The sequence below is a fragment of the Citrus clementina genome, unplaced genomic scaffold (genome assembly GCF_000493195.1).
Source record: "Citrus clementina cultivar Clemenules unplaced genomic scaffold, Citrus_clementina_v1.0 scaffold_3, whole genome shotgun sequence".
Lineage (NCBI taxonomy): Eukaryota > Viridiplantae > Streptophyta > Magnoliopsida > Sapindales > Rutaceae > Citrus > Citrus x clementina.
The window spans coordinates 48,789,325-48,809,619 of NW_006262339.1; the positions used below are offsets into that span (position 1 = coordinate 48,789,325).

Sequence of the window (20,295 nt, forward strand, 5' to 3'; positions counted from 1 at the left end):
TCAAATTTGGATTTGACAACGGGCACACAATTTGAATTTGAACTTCAGCCTGAAAAGGTTGTTCGGTTTCGGAACAAACATAATAAGGCAGCTGTTATGTTGGAGCAGTTCCAACGTAGAGCAACCTCCGAAGTTATTGTATATCTGTAGTTGAATTTGAAATAATTGTAATAATATTCATTTATCCAAAGTTATTGTATATTTATAGTTAAATTTAAAACAATTGTAACAATATCCATCTAACGATTTTGAAAGTTGCTCTACCTTAAAACTAACTGGTGCAAGGTAGCTGAACCCACATACTAAACATTATCAGAGCACTCGTCCGCTAAGGCACAAAACCCAAAATTATCACAAAATTGACTTGCACTATCTGCTCGAAACCAACGATTATCATCATTTATAATGGGCATGGAGCATGACCCACTACCGGGAGCTCACTACAGTCATTAACAACCAAAAATGTCATGTTCAGCTTTACTCGAGCCCGTGATTTGAATCAGGTGATTTTATTTGGTAATAATTGCTTTCATTTCCATTTATACGCGTTGTCAATATTTTCTACCCCAATTTCACTTTTATTATATCATAATGCATTACTTACAAAAGACTTAGATTATTAATTTCTATACGTTTAAATGTTTAGAATGTTTTGCATGCAAATGGACGGTGGGAACTTCACTATAAATGAGGCCACCAACAATTGTAATTTAGATACAATCGAATGAAGCACAACGAAGACTTACTGCTTTAGCTTAATTTCCTCTACCTTTTCACTTGAATTCTTTGAACTGAATCTTTAAAGTTCTTATTTACAATTACTCCATAAACTTAGGACAATTCCATAATAAATCCATAACAATACAGACAATATCAACATTTTCCAGACTTGTCAAAAAAATTGGGGAAAAAAAAAAAGAACTCTCGAGACAGTTTACTATGCATAGACCTCCTTTATCTACATGAATTAACTGAGTGTCTGATGGATTGATGGGGACAATAACAAAAGGGAGGTCCCAGTCATTCCCATGACTTGCTGTCCATGTCGTTGTCTTCACTTAGAACTGATAGGCAGATGTTCATTCATCACTTAGGACTCTGAACAGAATCATTCGCCAGAGAATTGCACATGCCATTTAGAAAATTACCTTAATTAGTCCCAATCTGTTGCCAAACAACATCAGAAAAACTACCCTCATCTCTTTGCAGAATCCACAACAGATGAAAGCTTTTCGTCCAAGGCTTCAAGCAGATCATGGTATTCAGCAAATGCAGGGTAAGACTGAATAAGCAAAACAAGAGCATGGTAAATTTTGCACAATATAATAGCCAATTTGAATGTCATCTTGAGCACTGATCTAAAAGATTAAAAGAATACCTGTAAGGTGATGGCATATGCTTCCCATAATCGCATATCATGCCGGAAAAGATCAAAGAGTACCTGCGTAGAGCCACAAGGAAAATCTTAATTTGCAAGTATACTTATTCTGATGCACACTGACAAAATAAATCAGGTAACAGCTTCAGGGGAATTGAAGTGATTACGCTAGTGCCGACCTATCATGATGCATCTATATAAGATAATAGTTATTTATACTGGCTCAAAATTAACTATTTGTAATGCAATCATCTTTGGATGCCTGAAGAATGATCGTACACTAATTAAGTTTTAGTACTTTTTGAGTTTCCAAGCTTTATCGCCATAATCTCATTTAAAATAAACAACCAGCAAAAGATGCTAGCAAATTCAATGAGTTATAGTTATCACTACTGAGATGATATAAAGAAAAAAAGCAGCTTGAAATGAGATGGCCAAGCAAAACTCGTCAGAAAAATCTCAGTGAAATTTTCTCTTAAAAGCATCTCGTTACGCTTACATTTTATAATTTTCCTTTCCACAGTGAACTAAGTTCCACCTGAAGCATCAGATGCAATGATAATACATATATTTTTACAGGAGTTCAGATCCTCAATTGTGACTCAATAATTTTGAGATTCTCATAAGTTCCAAACTACTGCAAGGTAAAATGAATAAAGCAAAAGCAATAACAGGGTGGCATTATACCTCAGATCGTCTCAAAAGAGTTGCCAGAACCACTATCCACTCTTTGAATTTTACAGAGCACATATGAGCCAGAAGGAATTCTGCATCCAACCGGCTCTGCAGTGTGCCCATTTGAAGCTAGAATATTATAAAAGATGATTCAGTCAATAAAGAAATGCCAAGATAAATATAATTCAACAATTCCTCATGGCATATAATAGTAATGAAATTACAGAGAGCTGAACAATTCAAAAGTGAGATATCTCATCAGTGTCTAGTTGATCACTTTTGAAAGAAAAATTAATGTTAATGCTATAACTCCATAGAAATCCAGTTAAGAGTAAAAAGGAAGTTATAAAATATCTAACCATCTTGACTCAATTACATTTTAAAATCTTTTGCAAACAAAATATTTACAGCATCAGCTTTGAAAGGAAAAAATAGAAAAACAATCCAAGAGGAAAACGTCACATTTTGACATATATATGCTACAGGGAGACTGATAAGGTGAGCTGTGAAAAATTGACAGATATTGATACCTTTTGCCCAATTAGTTCAAGTCCTGAAGCAAAATTCTCCAAGCGAGCACAAACACGTCCTTCACGTTGAAGATATTCCTGTAGTAAATGTTAGCAAACTAATAAGATCACTTTAAAATATCACATAACCGAAACAAAGGCTCTAAAAACTTTTCTCACCACTAAATCAAACTGAGTGCCTTTTACAAATGCAACAAGCTTGGAAAGTTCTTTTCCTGACATCAAATAGCTAGCATGACTTTCTAAGATGTTCTTAACAGAAGCAACATTTGGACTCTGCTCCTTGAACGAGGTGCTGCCCAAAGAAGAAAAGCCTAGTAAATATGATTAGTAATGTCAAGATGGTCGGTTCAGATACATGCAAAACTGCTCATAGGAATGCACATCAACCTTTTATCCAAAGATGGCCTCCTATAACTAGAAGGAAAAAGAAAATAGCCCAAAAATCTGGGAGATAGTTTGTCAGAATCAGTAGATGCTTGTTCATATTCCCTTCCAGATCTTAGTAAGAATCTCACCTAAGGGGAGAGAGAGGGGAGAGAGAGAGAGAGAGAGGGAAAAAAAAAAAAAAAAAGGTCATTCCTGTGCAACATTTAGGTATCATTTTTCCAATTAAGAGAGTCTATGATCATGTTAAAACTGATACCAGCTCCCCAGCGAGTTCATATAAACATTCGTCAAGAGTTGCCTGCATATGGTTGACAATCATTGTTAAGGATAACCACAAAGAAAATGAAAAACAAAGAGAAAATAAAGTTTGAAATGCAGAAGACCACGCCTACCTGTAATAAACGTAAGGCACTATATTGACTGACAGCAGGACCTTCAAGTTTAGCGATCACCTGTGACATTGATACAAGCAATGAAAACCTAACTACCTATTGGCCCGGCTAATCAGCTAGTTTAAAACTTATTTCATCATTGCCAATCCTTGATACAAAACGGGGATGTAATTCCTATTTCCTACTTGGTCATAAGTCTCCTCATGACCTTTAACCCATCATGAAAATGGTGTAAAGGTTTTAACCAGAATATGCAATCATTCGGTTTTGTATCAGATGCCAAATTAAGGTGTGCCCATCTGTTATACAAACTGAACAATTTACAAACTGGACATGCAATCATTCACTGTTGTATCAGATCCCAAATTTAAAGTGTGCCCATGTGATGTGGACATAAGATTGATTGCCGGACAAAAGGAAACATAATCACACTGAAGAACAGTATTCAATGGTCCATTTTGGAAAATTGAGATTAAATAAAGCTTATTATAGGAGAAAAATTGTACAGGACCAAGAAGGCAAGAAATTCCTATAGTTAGGGAGGCCTAACATAATTGAACAAGCAGGCTGTAATTCTTCCTTGGCCAAGAGAGAGAGACTGTAGATCTTACAAGAATATAGCAAGCGGCAGTGCGGTACCATCTTCTCTGGAAGCATTCCTCAAACAACCTATTAAAAATACACAATATGCAGTCATTTTAGTAATTTTTTTCCATTAAGCAGTACGGTAGCAGATTCAGCATTACAAGAAAATTACAATCAATCTTTCATCAAAAACACATCTGCCAATGTTCACAAAGACCTCGGACAACCAAATTGGAAGAGAACAAGGAAAAAGGCCACCCAAATTCTCTAAGAAAGCCAACACCAATATAAGTTTCAGCAATATCCACAAAGTCTCAATCCAGCACTATGGTAGAGAACAGAAAGAAAGGAACACTAAAAAATTGTCCAAAAAACCAAAACTCCATATTCACAGGTCATCAAGATGAGCATAGAAGAATAGGGAAGAGATCAACAGCCTTTTGCAAGAAGGAATCTTTTTCAGAAGACTTGTCTCCCTCGTTTCTTTAATATTCAGTTACATAATTACCTCCATGTCTGATCAAGAATTATGCAAATATCATACAAATGTAAAATAAAATAGAACACTTTTTTATCCACCCTTCAAAAATGAGGAAGAAAATAAATAAGTAAATGTAAGTAAAAGGTATACTCTGTTGATCTTCCAGCAGCAGAGAACAAGTCTGCCCAATGTCGACCATCAGTTTTTCTTGCAACACTCACCACCACATTAAGATACTCAGGAAAATTTCTGATGAAATTACAAGTCTTCTCCAAAAGAGAGAAGCTGGCAGCACGTTTAGGTATTGAGATCTGGTTCTTGTTTATATTTTGCCTGCAACAAAGTTTGCATCTTAAAAATAAACTTTTAACACAAAAAACACATGAATTTAAGATCTGATTCTAGCTTTGGGAACACAAATAGATGCCAGAACAGTGTAACCAAAAAATCCCCCCCCAAGAAAATACATACAACCACAACAAATAACTAAAATAAACTATATTTCACAAGTTCAGCAATTGCTTAAGAGTGCATTCCTTGAAGTACGGTGGGGTTTGTGCAAAGTTAAATAACTGAGAATCAGAAAAACCATGTCAATATCGATCAATGATTACATTTGGGGTTTCTCATCATACACATACCGTGAAATTTCAGCATCAAATACAGTAAAAAGAAGCCACTCAAGACAATGTGAAAAGTGAGGCTTTTCTGCAGACAATTGAGCCAACCGCAATGCCTCCTCAATTTTGTCCCTCTGACAGGCAAAAATAGAAATAGATCCAGAATGAATATCGTGAATCTAATACAGAACATCATACATAGGCAATCAACTAGTAAACTGAATTGAATTTTGTAATCAGCAGGGCCAGCATTTCGACAGGAGCCATTAGGCAAACTAATAAATAAGAACCAAAGAAAGTACATACATGCTCAGAAGGACCTAGCAGTCCGCTCAAAACTAATTCTCCAGTTTTCTAATACATAACAGAAAGCAATTTGGCTTAAGTGCTCTATTTGTATAAGTTAATCAAAGAACTATCCATTCCCATATAACACCAGCCAGTACAATATCATTGTTCCATGAGCAGGACATGAGCATGATTTTATTCTTATTTTGGATTCATAATTATACAGCCTCAATGGTTGACGGCAATTGATGACAAATAAGTTAAATTCCCAACAGGTACAAGCAGTGGATATTTCTCCTGACAATATAAAACCAACTGCCATGATAAGTTCAACAGGTCAAAAATGCTGGCCCTGCTGATTAACTACCTAGTAACCGATTGCGTAGTCAATCAATTTTTACCATTATTGGTAATTTGGGCTGTAGCTTTCCATTCAAGCATACAAGGTCGATGTGAATAAGACTTCAATTCCGTCCAACAAGGTCATTAACTTTCCTATACTAGATTTAAAAAATAAAAATTCATACTGATACCTGAAGGAGATGCCGAAGAAGGCAATGCAATATAGTTTGCGCTTGTGGAGTTGGTTCAAAACATGGAAACTCTGTGCATGCAGAAAATGACATTCTTTGAGAAACACCGACAACAACACCTGCATTTGGAAGAAGCCCCAGAGGGTACACTTCACGGTCGAATTCCAACTCCGGGTCCAACTAGAAGATAAACATTCAGTGAGTTAACCAATTGGGTATATGGACTATATGGATTGCCAACCAGATCAGAATATCTCAAGTTTAACATAATTACTTTTCATAGATTCACTTCCAAAATCTTCTGAAATTTCAATAGCTAAAGCAAATACATATAATATTTAACTGATAATAAAAAAGATTCAACCAGGAAAGGAAATAATGTCTTCATTAACAGAGAAGATGGAAAATCATTCTAGTTATATTAAAGAAAAACCAGAACGTTAAAAAGAGAAGAATAATGGAAAATAAACCCTAGTAACAACTCTTAATGTTAAACTATATATAGCAAGGACCATTTCCTTCTTTTATTTCAACTGACAGAATCTTGAATGAAAAATGCACAACTACACAAATGAAAAGTCATCATATGCTATGATGAAAAGAATCATTTGGCTGGAGGATAAAAAAAAAACAGATGTAAATGGTGCATACCTGCAAGAAATCCTCTTGCTTATAAGGGTCAACACCAGGAGATGGATACCAAACCTGTAAACATAAGCTTCCAGCAAGATTCTATATCAGACGGATAAACATGACGGAAAACAGAGTTGAATTTTTATAAACCCTAGACATGAGGAAATTGATAGAACTTAGTAGTTGGTTACCTGCATTCCTCGGTATCCGTAATCCAACCATGAAACTTCTTCAATTAGACTCGTTTTCTCCTCTAATTGACCACAAGTAACCCAAAATAATTCAACAGAATCGGTAAGCTCTCTTTCTCGTCCATCATCCAAATCCAAAAGTGAAAGCTCCCCATTTGCTCTCAATATCAAACATCTAGCAAATAGACGTATCGATTCAGAGGCATATAGAGCACAAAAACTTCTAATCATCATTTCATAGATCCATACCTCGCAGGCTCCCTTGCTAACATGTCAGAAGAAGTTGAAACATGATTGTTTAAAGAACATTCTCTTGGAACCTGATCGGGGATAAAACGCATAGCAGCGGGATGGCTCTTTGCAGTCATGATTGAAAGTTCTCGTACTGTAGAAAGCTGTTTGTCATGTTATCACTTAAAAATGAATGAAGAATAAAGTTCCATTAAAGCAGTCTCATCCAGAGTACAATTTTTAACTTTACAAACACAAATCTACCAGGAAAATAGTATCATTCGACAATTCTAACCAAATTTTCATCAAAGCACATCTGAAACATTCCTTTACCTGAAGGTCTGGAGTGGTAGAAGGTGTCAATTCACCAAATAATTTCACATGGAATATGTGGACATCAAATGGGCGATAGGTCACAAGAATATAATCTTCATAGACATCCATCACTATTGGTTTAGCAAGCAATGATTTCCGACATAGCAACGAGCTCTGATCAAGGTGATATCTTGGGTAAAAGAGCAGTTCATACCTGCAATGAGTCAATACTTCAGCAAAATTTCCATCCTTTCCAACCAAATAATAAGAATAATGAAAAAAGATTGCTCCACTCAAACAGAATAGAATCCACACTGTTAACACCTGTGGACAACCAAGGCCTAGATCCTGATTGATGTGTAAAGGGAAAATGCCTTGGCAGCTAGCAAGGTCGGCAGCAAGGCTCAACCAAACATTTTGACTATTATGCAAAGTCTAAAAGAATACTTCAAATAGCTGAAGGATGAAAAGACAACTTCAAAGAATCCACAATAGAATACATTAAAAAAAAAAATCTCACGTGTTAGAAGAATCGATATAGTTGCAGACAACAATGATCTTCCCCAGCCACAACAAACCTTTACTCTGAATCTTCTGTTCCTGAGTAATATCTCCAAATACTCGCCATTTTTTTTGCCGTATATCATATAAGATTAACCCATGAAGACCAGCAACTGCCAAGAACATTCCGTCCTTGCTTGCAGCCACATGCTGGACAGGCCAATTTTGGGAGATATAAGAAACCTGGGCAAAAAACAAGATTGTATCAGGGATACAAATATTATATCAAGTGAAAACCAATTGTAGAGATTGAAGTTTCGTGAATAACTGGAAGGTTTAGGTGTAGAATTTTGAGTTCGTCAGTATCTTCCGATTGCACAACTAGTAACCTATCTTCACCATAAATTACTTGACGAGCATATGTCATGCCAGAAACCCCTCTGTTAAGACAACATTTGCCAAAGGAAAATATAAGAACTCGTTCTGAAGATCCTTCCTCAATTGCATATAGCCTATATCCATATTCATCCCATTGCATCATTGAGGTGCCACTCATCAATGGCTCATATTTACAGTCTTGGTTTGGCTTAACAATGGGAGAGGATATAGAACTTAAACTGATTTGACGGATCGTTGACATCAGACGACATCCGGACACGGACCAAACTGTAAGTCCTCTTGACTTCCAACCAACAGCAAAAGCAGAATTATCAGGTGTCCAAGCAATACAACTAACAGGACCAGTGTCATCCATGGAGTATCTGCAAAATGTATAATAAACTTCTCTCATTCTTCATGAGATAAAGCCTGATGTAATGTCAAGCAGAGGACATTTGAACAGCAGGATAATGAACCAAATGACAAACAAAAGTACATTCACATAGACATTTACGGGCTTACCCCCAGTCATATAAAGACACAGTACGAATAAGTGATGCTGATTCTGCCAAGTCATAGAGCTCAACAACCCCTCTCCTTGTACCTACAGCAAGGATTTGTTGCTCTGGAGCTATTGAAGCACACACAGCATCACCAGAACCCAACTCTTTATCAATTTTAATGAATTCAGCTAGCTTTAAGCCTTTCTTGCTCACAGAGCATGACATTAGTTGTCCATTCGAATACAAAACAAATAGCAACCTCATAGGTAGGCAAAGCTCCAGCCAAATGATAGCAGAGCTTATGGGAAATTTATGATCAGACACAAAAGCTCCCGAAGTGTCGACAGAAGCAAGACCGTTGCTCGGAAAATGGTGGGACAAAGCAGCCACACTGCTATCATTAGAAGAGTGGACAAGTTCAAAAGCTCCATAAAACTGTAGGAAAAAAAAAACAGTATAAAGTTAAATTGGAAAATAATTTTACCACGTAGTATGATCCCAAAGGAGTAATGACCCAACACCCTAAAGCAGAAAGATTAATGACACCGTAACTTCTGAACAGCTAACGCCAATCATATTCAGATTACCTCCCCCTTCCATGAGATACTATATAAAGATCCATCTGAAAGCCCAAGTAGCATGTGTTTGTTATCACTGACAATATTGCTCCTGACGAAGTCACGCAACAGGACTAGCAAGATCAGATTTGAGAACAAATACGTACAATTATCATACTAGTGCCATAAAGGGTAAACATACATCAGCTCAATCAACCTAAACCAACAAAAGAAGCATAAAGTAAACTAAACCAGATTTTATATATGCAATTGTCGACATTTCTCAACAATATAGATGCAGAATAAATTTCAAGTAGCATCTTGTGTCCTAAATGTAACAATTATGAGCCCTTGACATGATTATATTCATACAGGTATTCATGCTGTGACTTCCCAATACGTACAAATAATGAACACCAGAAACAACGCCCATCCACATAAATGTATACCCATTAAATTAAATGGACATTTTTTTTCCAATGGACATACCTAACATAGATTATATAATGAGTGGTTCCTCAAAACCAATAGAATCTGAATATTTATACATTTGAATCAACTCCTGTTAACGTCCAAATACAGAATTCAAACTCCCATTAAAGTCTAGATTCTTGAAACTCAAGACAACAGAGAATACGAACTAATCACAAATAGAGCAAGAAGGAGAACAGAAAGATAAAGAAAGAGGTTAGCTCAAGAACTTACACTGACAAACCCTTTTCCGCAAAAGGCAACTGCTCATTCAGAACAAGAGAGATCTTAATGAAAAACAAACCAGAAGGCTGCTTTCCTCCGATTTGTATACTTTTTTCTGTAATCTGGACCTTGAAAATATGAAGATATAAAGACGATGTCTGCCAACAAAAAAGAAACACAGTTAATCACTAAAGTGGCACATGTATACATCATTGCCTTGTATCTATACGTAAAAGAAACAAAATCAAGATGACAATTAGGTTGCCAAGATATGGTACATCATCAAAGTCACAAATCATCACATACGAGTAAAAAAGACTAATAATTATATCCTAAAAGCTATGACCACAAGGATAATAACATCACATAAAGCATTGATTAAAACATACATGTACAGCTGTATAGCAGTTGTAAGAGTAACAGTGAATAGCTAATCAGTTGAACTGAACTATATATATGACTAAAATTAGTGATGGATTCAAATGAAAACTTACAACAACAGCAATCAATTTGGTGTCGGGGCTCCACACCGCCTGCAAATTCTCGCCCTCTCTTTGCACTGACTCCGAATCCCTCTTGTATTTCCCTAATCTCACTTTATGCTGTAAATAATCCACAATTCCCAATTCAGAAAAAAAAAACACTGCACAGAACCAAAACCCTAAAATTGTTAAAAATTTGTAAACATAAATGCTAAAGAAATACCTGAGAAGAGCTCCAGAGCTCGATGTGACAAGGAGACGCAATAAGTAACAATCCATTGTTAACTTTGAAGTATATGATCTGCTGAGACGATGGACAGAGTCCTTGCTCCAGTGGAATCACCTGCGGCCATCCGTATGCCATATACATTTTGATCTAATTTATTTACTTTGTTTTCTTGTTACAGAGACCTTACAGAATCAAGAGATCTGAAACATTTTAGTTCGAATGAATGAGCATTTCAGTAGATCTCATTTGGCAAGATCCACGGAAGATTTTTATTTTTCATTATTTTATTTTATTATTATTTTTTTTAACATGTGAAGCTTTTGTAATTTTTCGTTCATGGAAAAATTGACGTTGTAACATAAATCGGTGAAATGGACGCTAAGCCCGTGGGTCCAAATTTATGTTGGAGTAAATCCTTCACCATTGGGTTGTGGCAATTATACTGATCTGTGTTGAAGGACTTCTGACTTACATTGGGTGCCAAAAAGATCTGTGTGGGCCTTCATGGTTGTTGGGCCTATACTTGGAAATGGACAACACGAGACCAATTTGGGCTACACGTCCACCATTAGAGGGGCCACTGCCAGTGGCGCTATTAAACCCTATATTTCATCTCATTATGTAACATTTAAATTGAATTAAAAATTTTATCTCCAAGAAAGTTACTAGAAAGTACGTCTTCCAAAGCATTCCTCCGGTAATTTTCAAGGACGTAACTGTAAGTTTGGAGATACAAATTCCTAGCTTTCTTTTTCAGACTGTAGCACTGGCGACTCTATTCTCCTTCAAAACTGTGACAGGGGTGTCTTGGGGTCAATAAACCAGCAACTAGTCCTATATCTAGTTGATGGGCGATCCTAACACATCGTGTATTTATATTCATTCTCGTGTGAGTCTGGGTAAAGATGAGAGGCAAGCCCCTTGATGTAGAGAGTCCTTGTGGGCAATTGCTCTCCTTTTGCACGTAGCCTTCAAAATGTTTTCAGATAAAAAAAAATAGGGGATTGCCCGAGAACAAAGCCCATTTTAACCCAATAAGTTGGCCAATCCAGTAACAATCAACACTGTTTGAATTCAATACGGTGCGTGCACATTCAAGGGGAGACTGCTTATTTCTTCCTAATGAAATTTATATATATGGTTCCTGACAACAAAATTTTATATTATTACTCTTGTTATAAATAAATCGTATTAAAAAAATTAAAGTACTAAAAATACGAAAAATATTTTTTTTGGTAAATAAAAAATTAATAAAATGATATTCTTCTCATACTTTTTTTTGTTATTTTTGAAACGTTTTTCTTATAATAAATAGACATTTTTGTATTTCTAAAATAAATTATTAAGTAAACGATCTATTTACTCTTTCTTTTTCCTTAAATTTTTTATGCCATGAGGACTTTTGAATGTTATAAAAACTGTAAGGGAGTAAATGGTACTCAGCATTAAAAAGCAAGCAATTTGTTTAATTAATTGAGTCGATGAACATGATGAAACTTGGCTGCGTTAAAAAATAATGATGATGATGGTGGTGGTGGTGGTGGTGTTAACAAAAGGGGGTAGTTATAAGATGGGGACTAAAGAGCAGATGAAAACCACCAAAAATGAATTGTTCAAAAATTCAAATCAAGAGTCAAAAAAGTACGAGCCCCCAACACTAGAGAGAAGATAAGATAATAGTCGAGGGTGAGAGCGATATTAGTGAAGAAGGAGACAGAGATCAAACTTGGGGTCCCCGGACATTTCGGTTATGCATTACATTAGGCCCCTTGTAATCAAATTTCATCAACATTACAAAGAAACCACTTTCTTTATTTCACATCAAAACTTTATAATTATCTAAACATGAGATATTAGTTGCACCAAACCTCACCGGTCTATTACCTATATAACCCTGTAATAGGAATACAGAATTATATACTATAATTATTATTATGATATGGTTCGAGTAAGATCGACAGTACTATATAGTCACTGGGGAGTTCACAATTCACGTTCACATAGCATGGCTATATATACGTACATGTGTGTGTGTGTGTGTGTGTGTGTGTAGAATTAGGAAATTTGTATGTGACATGAGTTAGGCGGGGGGGTACGTTAGAGGCAATTGGGCCATGAGTGTCTCGGCGTGGGAAGGCACAGCAAAAGTCCTGTAATGAGGGCTTGGATCTGGATGCATGGGCGCATTCATCTGAAAAGAAAATATATAATAGTGTCAAGAGTGTCATAATCCATCCATGATGGTCTGCTGGTTGGCCGGGGTTCGCACCACCGACGAATTTTGTCGTATCGATGTTCTCTTCGTGAATGGCCTACCACTTTCATGTTCCATGGACCTCCGCACTCTCTCTCTCTTTGTATCATGTTCACGCCACTGTATCTCAATTCATTACCGACTGCACTTACCCCCCCCCCCCAAAACAAAAAAAAATTGTATTAATTTGGAGATCATTCCTCCCCATTTTCTTTTTCTTTTTTAATTAATTTTCCTCATTTAATTGTATTTTACATATGCATAATGCTATTGTACCTTCTTCTTCTTTTTTTCCCCCTTTTTTATTGAATATATGCACTAAATTATCACCTAAAAGAAATATTATGCAAAAACGCCTCATTTCCTCTCCTTTTGTTCACAGCCAAGCAACATTAATTCAAGTTGGGGAATGAAATATTTGCCCCTTGTATGTCTACTACTACATACTACGATGGAATGGTTTGAAAATAAACCATTAATATTCTTCTTTAGTACTTGAAAGCTTCTTAACATTCGCATACAACTTTTTTTTTCTTTTTTTTTTAAGAATCAATGGATAAAGTGCTTTTGAATACAATGAATCACTTCAAAACACATTCTTCATTCATTCTTCACTTTAACATTTGCTATATAGTTACTACTCCTAACAAGTATGTTTTTTGGCTTTCAAGTTAGAACACAAATTAATATCGTGATAAATGATTGATTATGTTCATTTAAAAAAAATCTTTATATATATAATCATGATTTGATAGTATATAAACATAAGAAAAAGGTATCTACACTAAAGAAAAACTATATATATATATATATATTTATAATATAGAGCATAGGAGATGAGATAGTGTAGCGGCAATAGAATCATGAAAGAAATATGAGCAATACTTCAATCTATGGTGTGCAAATTGTGATTTTGTAATGGGACATAAATAACTTTATCAATCACTAATGCGACTTTAATCCATGATTTCTGAACGGATCTTTGCTTTGATTCTTCAAATAACCAAGCCCTCCACTCTGTATAGATCACAACTGACTTGGAGCCCTCCGAACATTGCCATGAGAATTAAACAATTTTGGTTCCAGGCTTTCAATATTATTTAGGTAAGCTTTGTAAGAATCACAGGACCATTTTGCATTTCCGATGAGATTGCTCGTGCTTGTCATATATCTTTAGGAGGAAATATTAATCTGTATCTAACCGATAGGGGCGATTTCTATATATATACAATTGAATATGTTTTCTTTATTGTATTTCTTCATGGATCATTTCATGTTAGCGGTCTAGATATGAGCAAATAATGCAAATCTCCATTGAACATTTGCAAAGATTGCGGAGATGATAAAATCTCATTTGGAGTTGTGATTTAAGTGATTAAAATAACCTAGTGGCTAACCTCTAGTGTACAGACAGAGCCAATTATGAAAATGATAATTTAACCACGTATAGTATAGATGATTAGGCGTCCACTATAACCTTCGTGAACACTTCCAACTGCAGCACGTGACACGTGTGAAAAAAGTATGCAGCTAACCATTTTTTAATGCTGGAACCGAAGGCCAAACGCAGCCTTTCCCCATGTCATGAGTGTACTAATCTTTAAAATCTATTGAGACCCAAAAAAATAAAATCATATTACTGTAGCATATAAAATAATAAAATTATTTATATTATAATATTGTGATTTTGATTATGGTGTTGTTTTGTAAATGACCAAATATCAGTTTTCATATCAAAATCACCACCACCCACAAAATTAGCGGTTCTCACCGTCCAATAAAAGGCCCTCCAAGAAAGACTCTCCTCACATCGATTCCTATTGGTCTATCATAAACCCCTACATCACAGCCTGTGCCTTTATCACCTTCATGGTAAGAGGCAAGATCGGCAAAAGCATTATTAGTCATTTAGAAATAATTGTTATGCAATACCACCAGTAGCCGAAACAGAAGCTTCCGCTCTCTCTCTCTCAAAACTCTCTTTATAAGGCTTTGTAATCCAAGCTCTCCATTTGGGATTTGAGAACAAATTTTTCTCTTTTGCTTTACGTGATCCATGGGTTTCCCAGTCGGGTACACAGAAGTATTCTTGCCGAAGTTCTTCGTACACACGCTTTCCTTTCTGGGTTTCATCAGGAACATCATTATCTGCTTGTTTCGCTATCTGGGTCTATCTGATTTTCTTGAAACAGACGTCATTTGGCCCGACAACTCTCCGACCCGAATACCCGAAAACGCGCCTGTATCCGCTCGCCTGATCCGAGAAATCCTGCCAGTGATCAAGTTCCAGGACCTGGAGATGGTCAACGGAGACCCGCCCGAGAATTGTGCGGTTTGTTTGTACGAGTTTGAAGGCGGAGAAGAGATCAGGTGGTTGAGGAACTGCAAGCACATTTTTCACAGGGCGTGCCTGGACCCTTGGATGGACCATGATCAGAAAACGTGTCCGCTTTGTAGGACACCCTTTGTGCCCGACGAGATGCAGGAGGAGTTTAATCAACGGCTCTGGGCTGCTTCCGGTGTTGATGATCTTTTCAGTGAGTACAGTTCGGTTCCGGAGTTGTAGAAATCTTTGTAGGGTTAGAATTGATGAAATAGCTAGTTTTTGTTCGATGAGTTTTGTATATACTTCATCAACAAAATGAAAATTTGGCACGTAGCAATACAACAAATTTAAGAAATAAATGAAAGAAACAAAGTTTCGTTATATCATGGATGTTTTTTTTTTTTCTTCGTTGAACTTTTTATTTCCATCATTTTTTTATGTTAGATTCTCACAATTTATCTTTCAATGGTATATTTTTTTTGGACGCGGTGATTTTTTTTTTTATAGATAAATTTACTTACCCCTTTAAGGAAAAGGGGAAAGAAAATTGAGCTTATTAAGGTTTGTTTAATCTCAATAGCTTTATGTTATGAGGCAGCAGGCTGTAAATTGGAGTAATTCATAAGATTTTTTAATGTTAAAAAAAGGCTATCATATGAAACATTAGATTGTTAATACTTAATAGTAGAGTAAAAAGTTCGTCAAGTAGGTGGCTGGCTGAACGGTTTGTTAGGATTTTGTCAGGATCTGACAGTGGATCGTCATGATGAATTTGATCAGATATAATAATATTGATGATAGTTAATTTGTTAAGATTTTTTTTTACTTTTCTTTCGTATATACGTGGGGTTAAAGAACCCAGAGGGTGTGGTACGGTAAAATAAATTAGTGATTAAGGGTGATGTTCAGTGATAATTATATTTCAAAGTGTAGCATTACTTGAATCGAAGCTATTGCATTAAAGCTGGTGGGTGTATTGTGATATTCATGTCTCTACATAATGAATGATAATGTTGAAATTGGACTTTGTGCCTGAGCGATCACTTCACCAGGCTCTGTAACTGTGATCTATAAGTTTCCAAGCTGGCTTCTGGTAACAAGACCTGAAACTGGGGCAACTTCTGCCACATGACATCTGAATCGATCTGTCCAAATTTCTATCTTACTCGAGGAGCGAGGTACAGGCCTCTCTGTGCTGATCATCCAAATTTTATCTACGGGTACGGCTATGATCTGAATCATTATATAATTATCATACATATAGAAGCTTAAACGGTCTTGGATCCTGTATGTTTTTGTATTTTAAAGAAAGGGAAACAAAACAAGGGTATCCTATGCGACAAGTTGGGTGGTAAATTTATAATCAACCATGGTGAAGATTTAATGAAACCATTTTAAAGATGGAAAGTGCCAAACCACAGTAATGATTGAGAGATCCTAAATGAATCTTTAATATTGCTTTTACTAAGAGGTTGAATCTGTGAAAATGATTACGGCCTAGATATAATAATATTCAATGCTCTACCCCACTTAAGTACACCATATTAATTTGCATCTACTCTTCTTTAAAGAGGGGGGGGGGGGGGGCAAACAAATTGATATTATGAATAAACCGAATCCAAACGGTGGTTTGATTAGATTTGAAAAATAACTGAAAACTAATTGGTTTGTCTAAATAAATAAAAAAATAAAGATTTTAAGGGTTAAAAATTAAAAAAAAAAGTCGAACATAACTAGAATTGAACCATGTAGATTCGGTTCGTAATTTTTAAAATATCTATTCGATTCACCTCAGTTCGATTTAAAAAAAAAAAAGAAAAAAGAGCCGTATCCACCCCTAATTTTTATTTTTTTAATTTTTTTAGTGTCCTCTGGTTTAAAACAAAACTTTCCATTGTGTGAAATGAAAGCACACTTTGAGTGGCTAGTGATGAATGCAAATCTTTCGACCCAAAAGATTTTGCCATTGAAATTGGGCTTACGATCGCCAAATTATTGTCTAATTCTACAGTCCAAGCCCATATCATTTTAACCTCGATAAACGTCAGCCGTCGATTTTGACGACTTCCATAGGTTGATACTCCCGTAGTATATATACTATGATTACCGAGCGTCGTTTGACTTCATTAACAGAATCCTGAACGAAGACACAACCATTTTGCTAATTTACAAAAAACACCCTGTAATAGCTACCAATTCATAGCCATCTTTGAAGTCGTTCCAAGGAAATACAAATATTGTCAAGTCTAACGCACGAAATATTTAACTGACTGAATTTCCCGTTTGAGTTCTGACGGTTTTAATTTCATTTTCAGCTCACAAACATAAACAAACCCCCCATCATCATATTCATTTCCTCACTCTTTCCACTTTGCTTAAACCCCAAGACTCTCTCATTCGTATAGTTAAATCAAAACTTACTTTCTATTATATATCATTTCTCAAGTCTGAAGATCTAGAGAAGTCCACAACAAGATCAAAAGGATTTAATTATGCACAAAAGGACTATAGCTGTTATCGTGTTGCTTGGATCTTTTATGCTGAGCGTAAAATCTGATCTACCATGTGATGACAGTAGATGCAAAACGGGTTCCTGCAACAGCACCGGTGCTTGCATTTGTAATATTCCTGATCCATCCACGATCTTAGACGGCGATCGCCCCTTTCTCGGGTACGTATGTTATTACAATTAATGATCATCGTTAATTCCTTAGATGATCTCATCATTATAGATCCATTCTTAGAGCATAGCCAAGATGCATATATTTATGTGTGTTTGTGTTTGGAAAATGGAATACACACAGGGGAAAGTTTTGTGACGAAGAGATGACAATGTGTGATGGAACAAACGAATTTTGGTGTGAGCATGGAGGGAAATGTGAAGAGATAGTTCAGGGGGAGATGTATGACTGCAAATGCCCTGCAGGGTATGCAGGTGAGCATTGTGAGCATTCTGGGACTCCTTGTGGTCAGATATTCTGCTTTCATGAGGCTCAATGCTTGGCTCTATCTCAAGTACATAATGCTTGCGATTGCCCTCCTGATTGGAAAGGAAGTGCTGATTGCTCTCTCCCAACACTATCACAAACAGGTCATTCATTCTGCTTGTGTTATATAATTAACACTTCAATTTTATCATCAACAATCTCATTTTAAAACTTTAACTATAGTTGTTCTGATGAGTATCGTACGTATCTCTAATACTTGTTTCCGATTCTTCTGTAAATTTAACCATAGCCAGGTATCCCCAAGACAAAATCAGCAACAATGCTAATGTGGGTGTAGTTCATCTTTTCCCAAACCAGTTTTGAGAATACCCCTTTTGCTTCATGTCAAGGCTGAAGCTAAGTCACTGGATTTCTTCTTATTATTATTATTTTGTTATTCTACAGTGGATGGTTGGGTTCTTGGCCTTTTCATGTTCAGCGGGAGCTGTTGTAGGAGGTGCTATCTACGCCAAGAAATTATTCAAAAAGAAATCAAACACTGCTCCAAGATTCCAGCAACTATCAAGTGTGCAGACTCAAGATATATTGGACGGCGATGAGAATGAATGATTCAATGATCCGCAATTAATGATTCCTCACACCTTTGATCTGTGTATATATATTTTTTTGGGGGGGCTTTTTCAGGGTCTTATATCTTGTATTAATTTTAAAAAGGTTGTATGACTATATCTATTGGGAAATATCAGTTGTCAGTGACTTATGCCGTTATATATGATTAAGAATTCGTTTAAATTTCTTCGATGAATTCAGATATAAACTATCGTGCAGTGTACCAGACTCCCTGTAGAAACCCTAATCTAGGTCTTGAAGAAAAGGGTCCAAGCAAATAATACTACACTTGCACCGATCTCACTCGAGGCTCGAGGAATGATGATGAATGATGATCTGCTAAATAAAAGATTTTATTCCCGGTCACCATGTCTATGCACAGCACTGGATTTAAAAAGATGTCGGTTGACGTGATCACCCAGGTAGTTTAATTATGCATGTACCGGACAGCTTTCACATTACTTCATTTAAGAAACCTTCTTCTCTCCAATTAAGGTGCGCTTTTCGTGCTAAATTGGCTACTATTATATATATATACACATCAGTATTAATTCAACAATGTGTGTACGGGGAGAATACAAAGATAACGTGGCTAAATATCAGCTAGTCTCTTGTTTCATGATCAATTCAAAATTATTTTTTTTTTGTCGGTTTTTCTATTGGGCCAAGCCCATTCTTTTGACCCCAAAACACAGAAATCCTAACCCGGTTCTGTTATAAATTCTTTCTTGTGAATTATGTGAACGCAAGAAGAATAACCGGAATATGAGCTTCAGGGTGAAAAAAATCACTACGTGATACTGATACGCAGGCTGCAAAGGAGGCGCGATGTATTAGCTGGCAGGGTTCACCTCTGATACCGCTTCTTTACCAGTCTAATTAATTAACATATTGTACTTTTACAGTACTGAGCTGAACCAAATTAAGGGGGAAAAAGAAAAATAAAAAAAAATATCTGAAGGGCTATTCTCAGCATTTCTGCTGGTTTCTGAATTATCGGGCATTTATACAAACGTCAAGGCATCTGGGGAGTAAAATTACCATCCGTCTAAAACTTTTCGGAATTCAACTTCCTAATAAAATTAATGAGTAAAAAATTACACTCAACCTAGCTCAATTTTGGAACGATTGTTTGTTTACATGCAGATGATACATAGGCCAAAATGGATAATATATAGAATTTAGTTATGTTTTATAGGCCAATTGCAGCGGCAAGTGGTGGGTCAGTTTAGAACGGTGTAGGTCCTTAGCGCACTTTGTTTCATCGTTCTAATTTTAATTACCTCTTAGTTTCCGCTAAAGATTGTCCTGCCGGGTGACACGTCTGCCTGGTGTCACCCCTTTCCAAAAAATATATATATATACACACACACAAACACACATTGGCATTACCTAATCTCTGGATTATTCGCTGCATTTATGCCCTGAAAGCTCTAATGTCCGCAAAGACATCACAGCCGTTGCTGGGGTTCCCTTCCTTTAGCCTACACATCAAATTCATTTTTGACGTGGGCCAAACGTGGTTGCGACTTCCTTTCACCGCGCGTGCACATTAGCGCGTCTCTTCCAC

At 36.2% G+C, this 20,295-nt stretch overlaps 2 protein-coding genes across 5 annotated transcripts; one reads left to right on the top strand and one right to left on the bottom strand.

Annotated features, from left to right (window-relative positions):
- Positions 1-753: 753 nt before the first annotated feature.
- LOC18047320 (RAB6A-GEF complex partner protein 1) lies at positions 754-10,885 on the bottom strand. Of its 4 annotated transcripts, XM_006444920.2 has the most exons (24): positions 10,583-10,885; positions 10,372-10,479; positions 9,887-10,035; positions 9,212-9,293; positions 8,644-9,059; positions 8,072-8,504; positions 7,763-7,986; positions 7,261-7,456; positions 6,946-7,091; positions 6,697-6,871; positions 6,524-6,577; positions 5,873-6,052; positions 5,073-5,185; positions 4,582-4,764; positions 3,977-4,034; positions 3,366-3,425; positions 3,230-3,271; positions 2,974-3,101; positions 2,743-2,878; positions 2,584-2,661; positions 2,066-2,182; positions 1,379-1,441; positions 1,149-1,282; positions 754-1,064 (listed from the first exon to the last, which is right to left on the bottom strand). In XM_006444920.2, the coding sequence occupies exons 1-23, from the start codon at positions 10,727-10,729 to the stop codon at positions 1,196-1,198; spliced, it is 3,375 nt and encodes a 1,124-aa protein (XP_006444983.1). In that variant the 5' UTR covers positions 10,730-10,885; the 3' UTR covers positions 754-1,064; positions 1,149-1,195. The 4 variants fall into 4 exon arrangements, with proteins under 4 accessions (XP_006444983.1, XP_006444984.1, XP_024045327.1 ...); XM_006444921.2 differs by having other exon boundaries at positions 754-1,282; XM_024189559.1 differs by lacking the exons at positions 3,230-3,271; positions 3,366-3,425 and having other exon boundaries at positions 754-1,282.
- A 3,852-nt stretch (positions 10,886-14,737) lies between these two features.
- On the top strand, positions 14,738-15,500 carry LOC18047321 (E3 ubiquitin-protein ligase RHA1B). The gene has a single exon (XM_006444923.2). It carries the CDS (start codon positions 14,899-14,901, stop codon positions 15,406-15,408), a length of 510 nt encoding a protein of 169 aa, XP_006444986.1. The 5' UTR covers positions 14,738-14,898; the 3' UTR covers positions 15,409-15,500.
- The last annotated feature ends 4,795 nt before the right edge of the window (positions 15,501-20,295 follow it).

Excerpts from the sequence above, each read along its gene's own strand:
- LOC18047320 (XM_006444920.2), bottom strand. The coding sequence starts at position 10,729 with ATGTATATGGCATACGGATGGCCGCAGGTGATTCCACTGGAGCAAGGA. Across the intron at positions 7,987-8,071 it reads TTCTACACCTAAACCTTCCA|GTTTCTTATATCTCCCAAAA; the intron begins GTTATTCACGAA and ends TTTTTTGCCCAG. Across the intron at positions 4,765-5,072 it reads TTTGATGCTGAAATTTCACG|GCAAAATATAAACAAGAACC; the intron begins GTATGTGTATGA and ends ACTTTGTTGCAG.
- LOC18047321 (XM_006444923.2), top strand. The coding sequence starts at position 14,899 with ATGGGTTTCCCAGTCGGGTACACAGAAGTATTCTTGCCGAAGTTCTTC.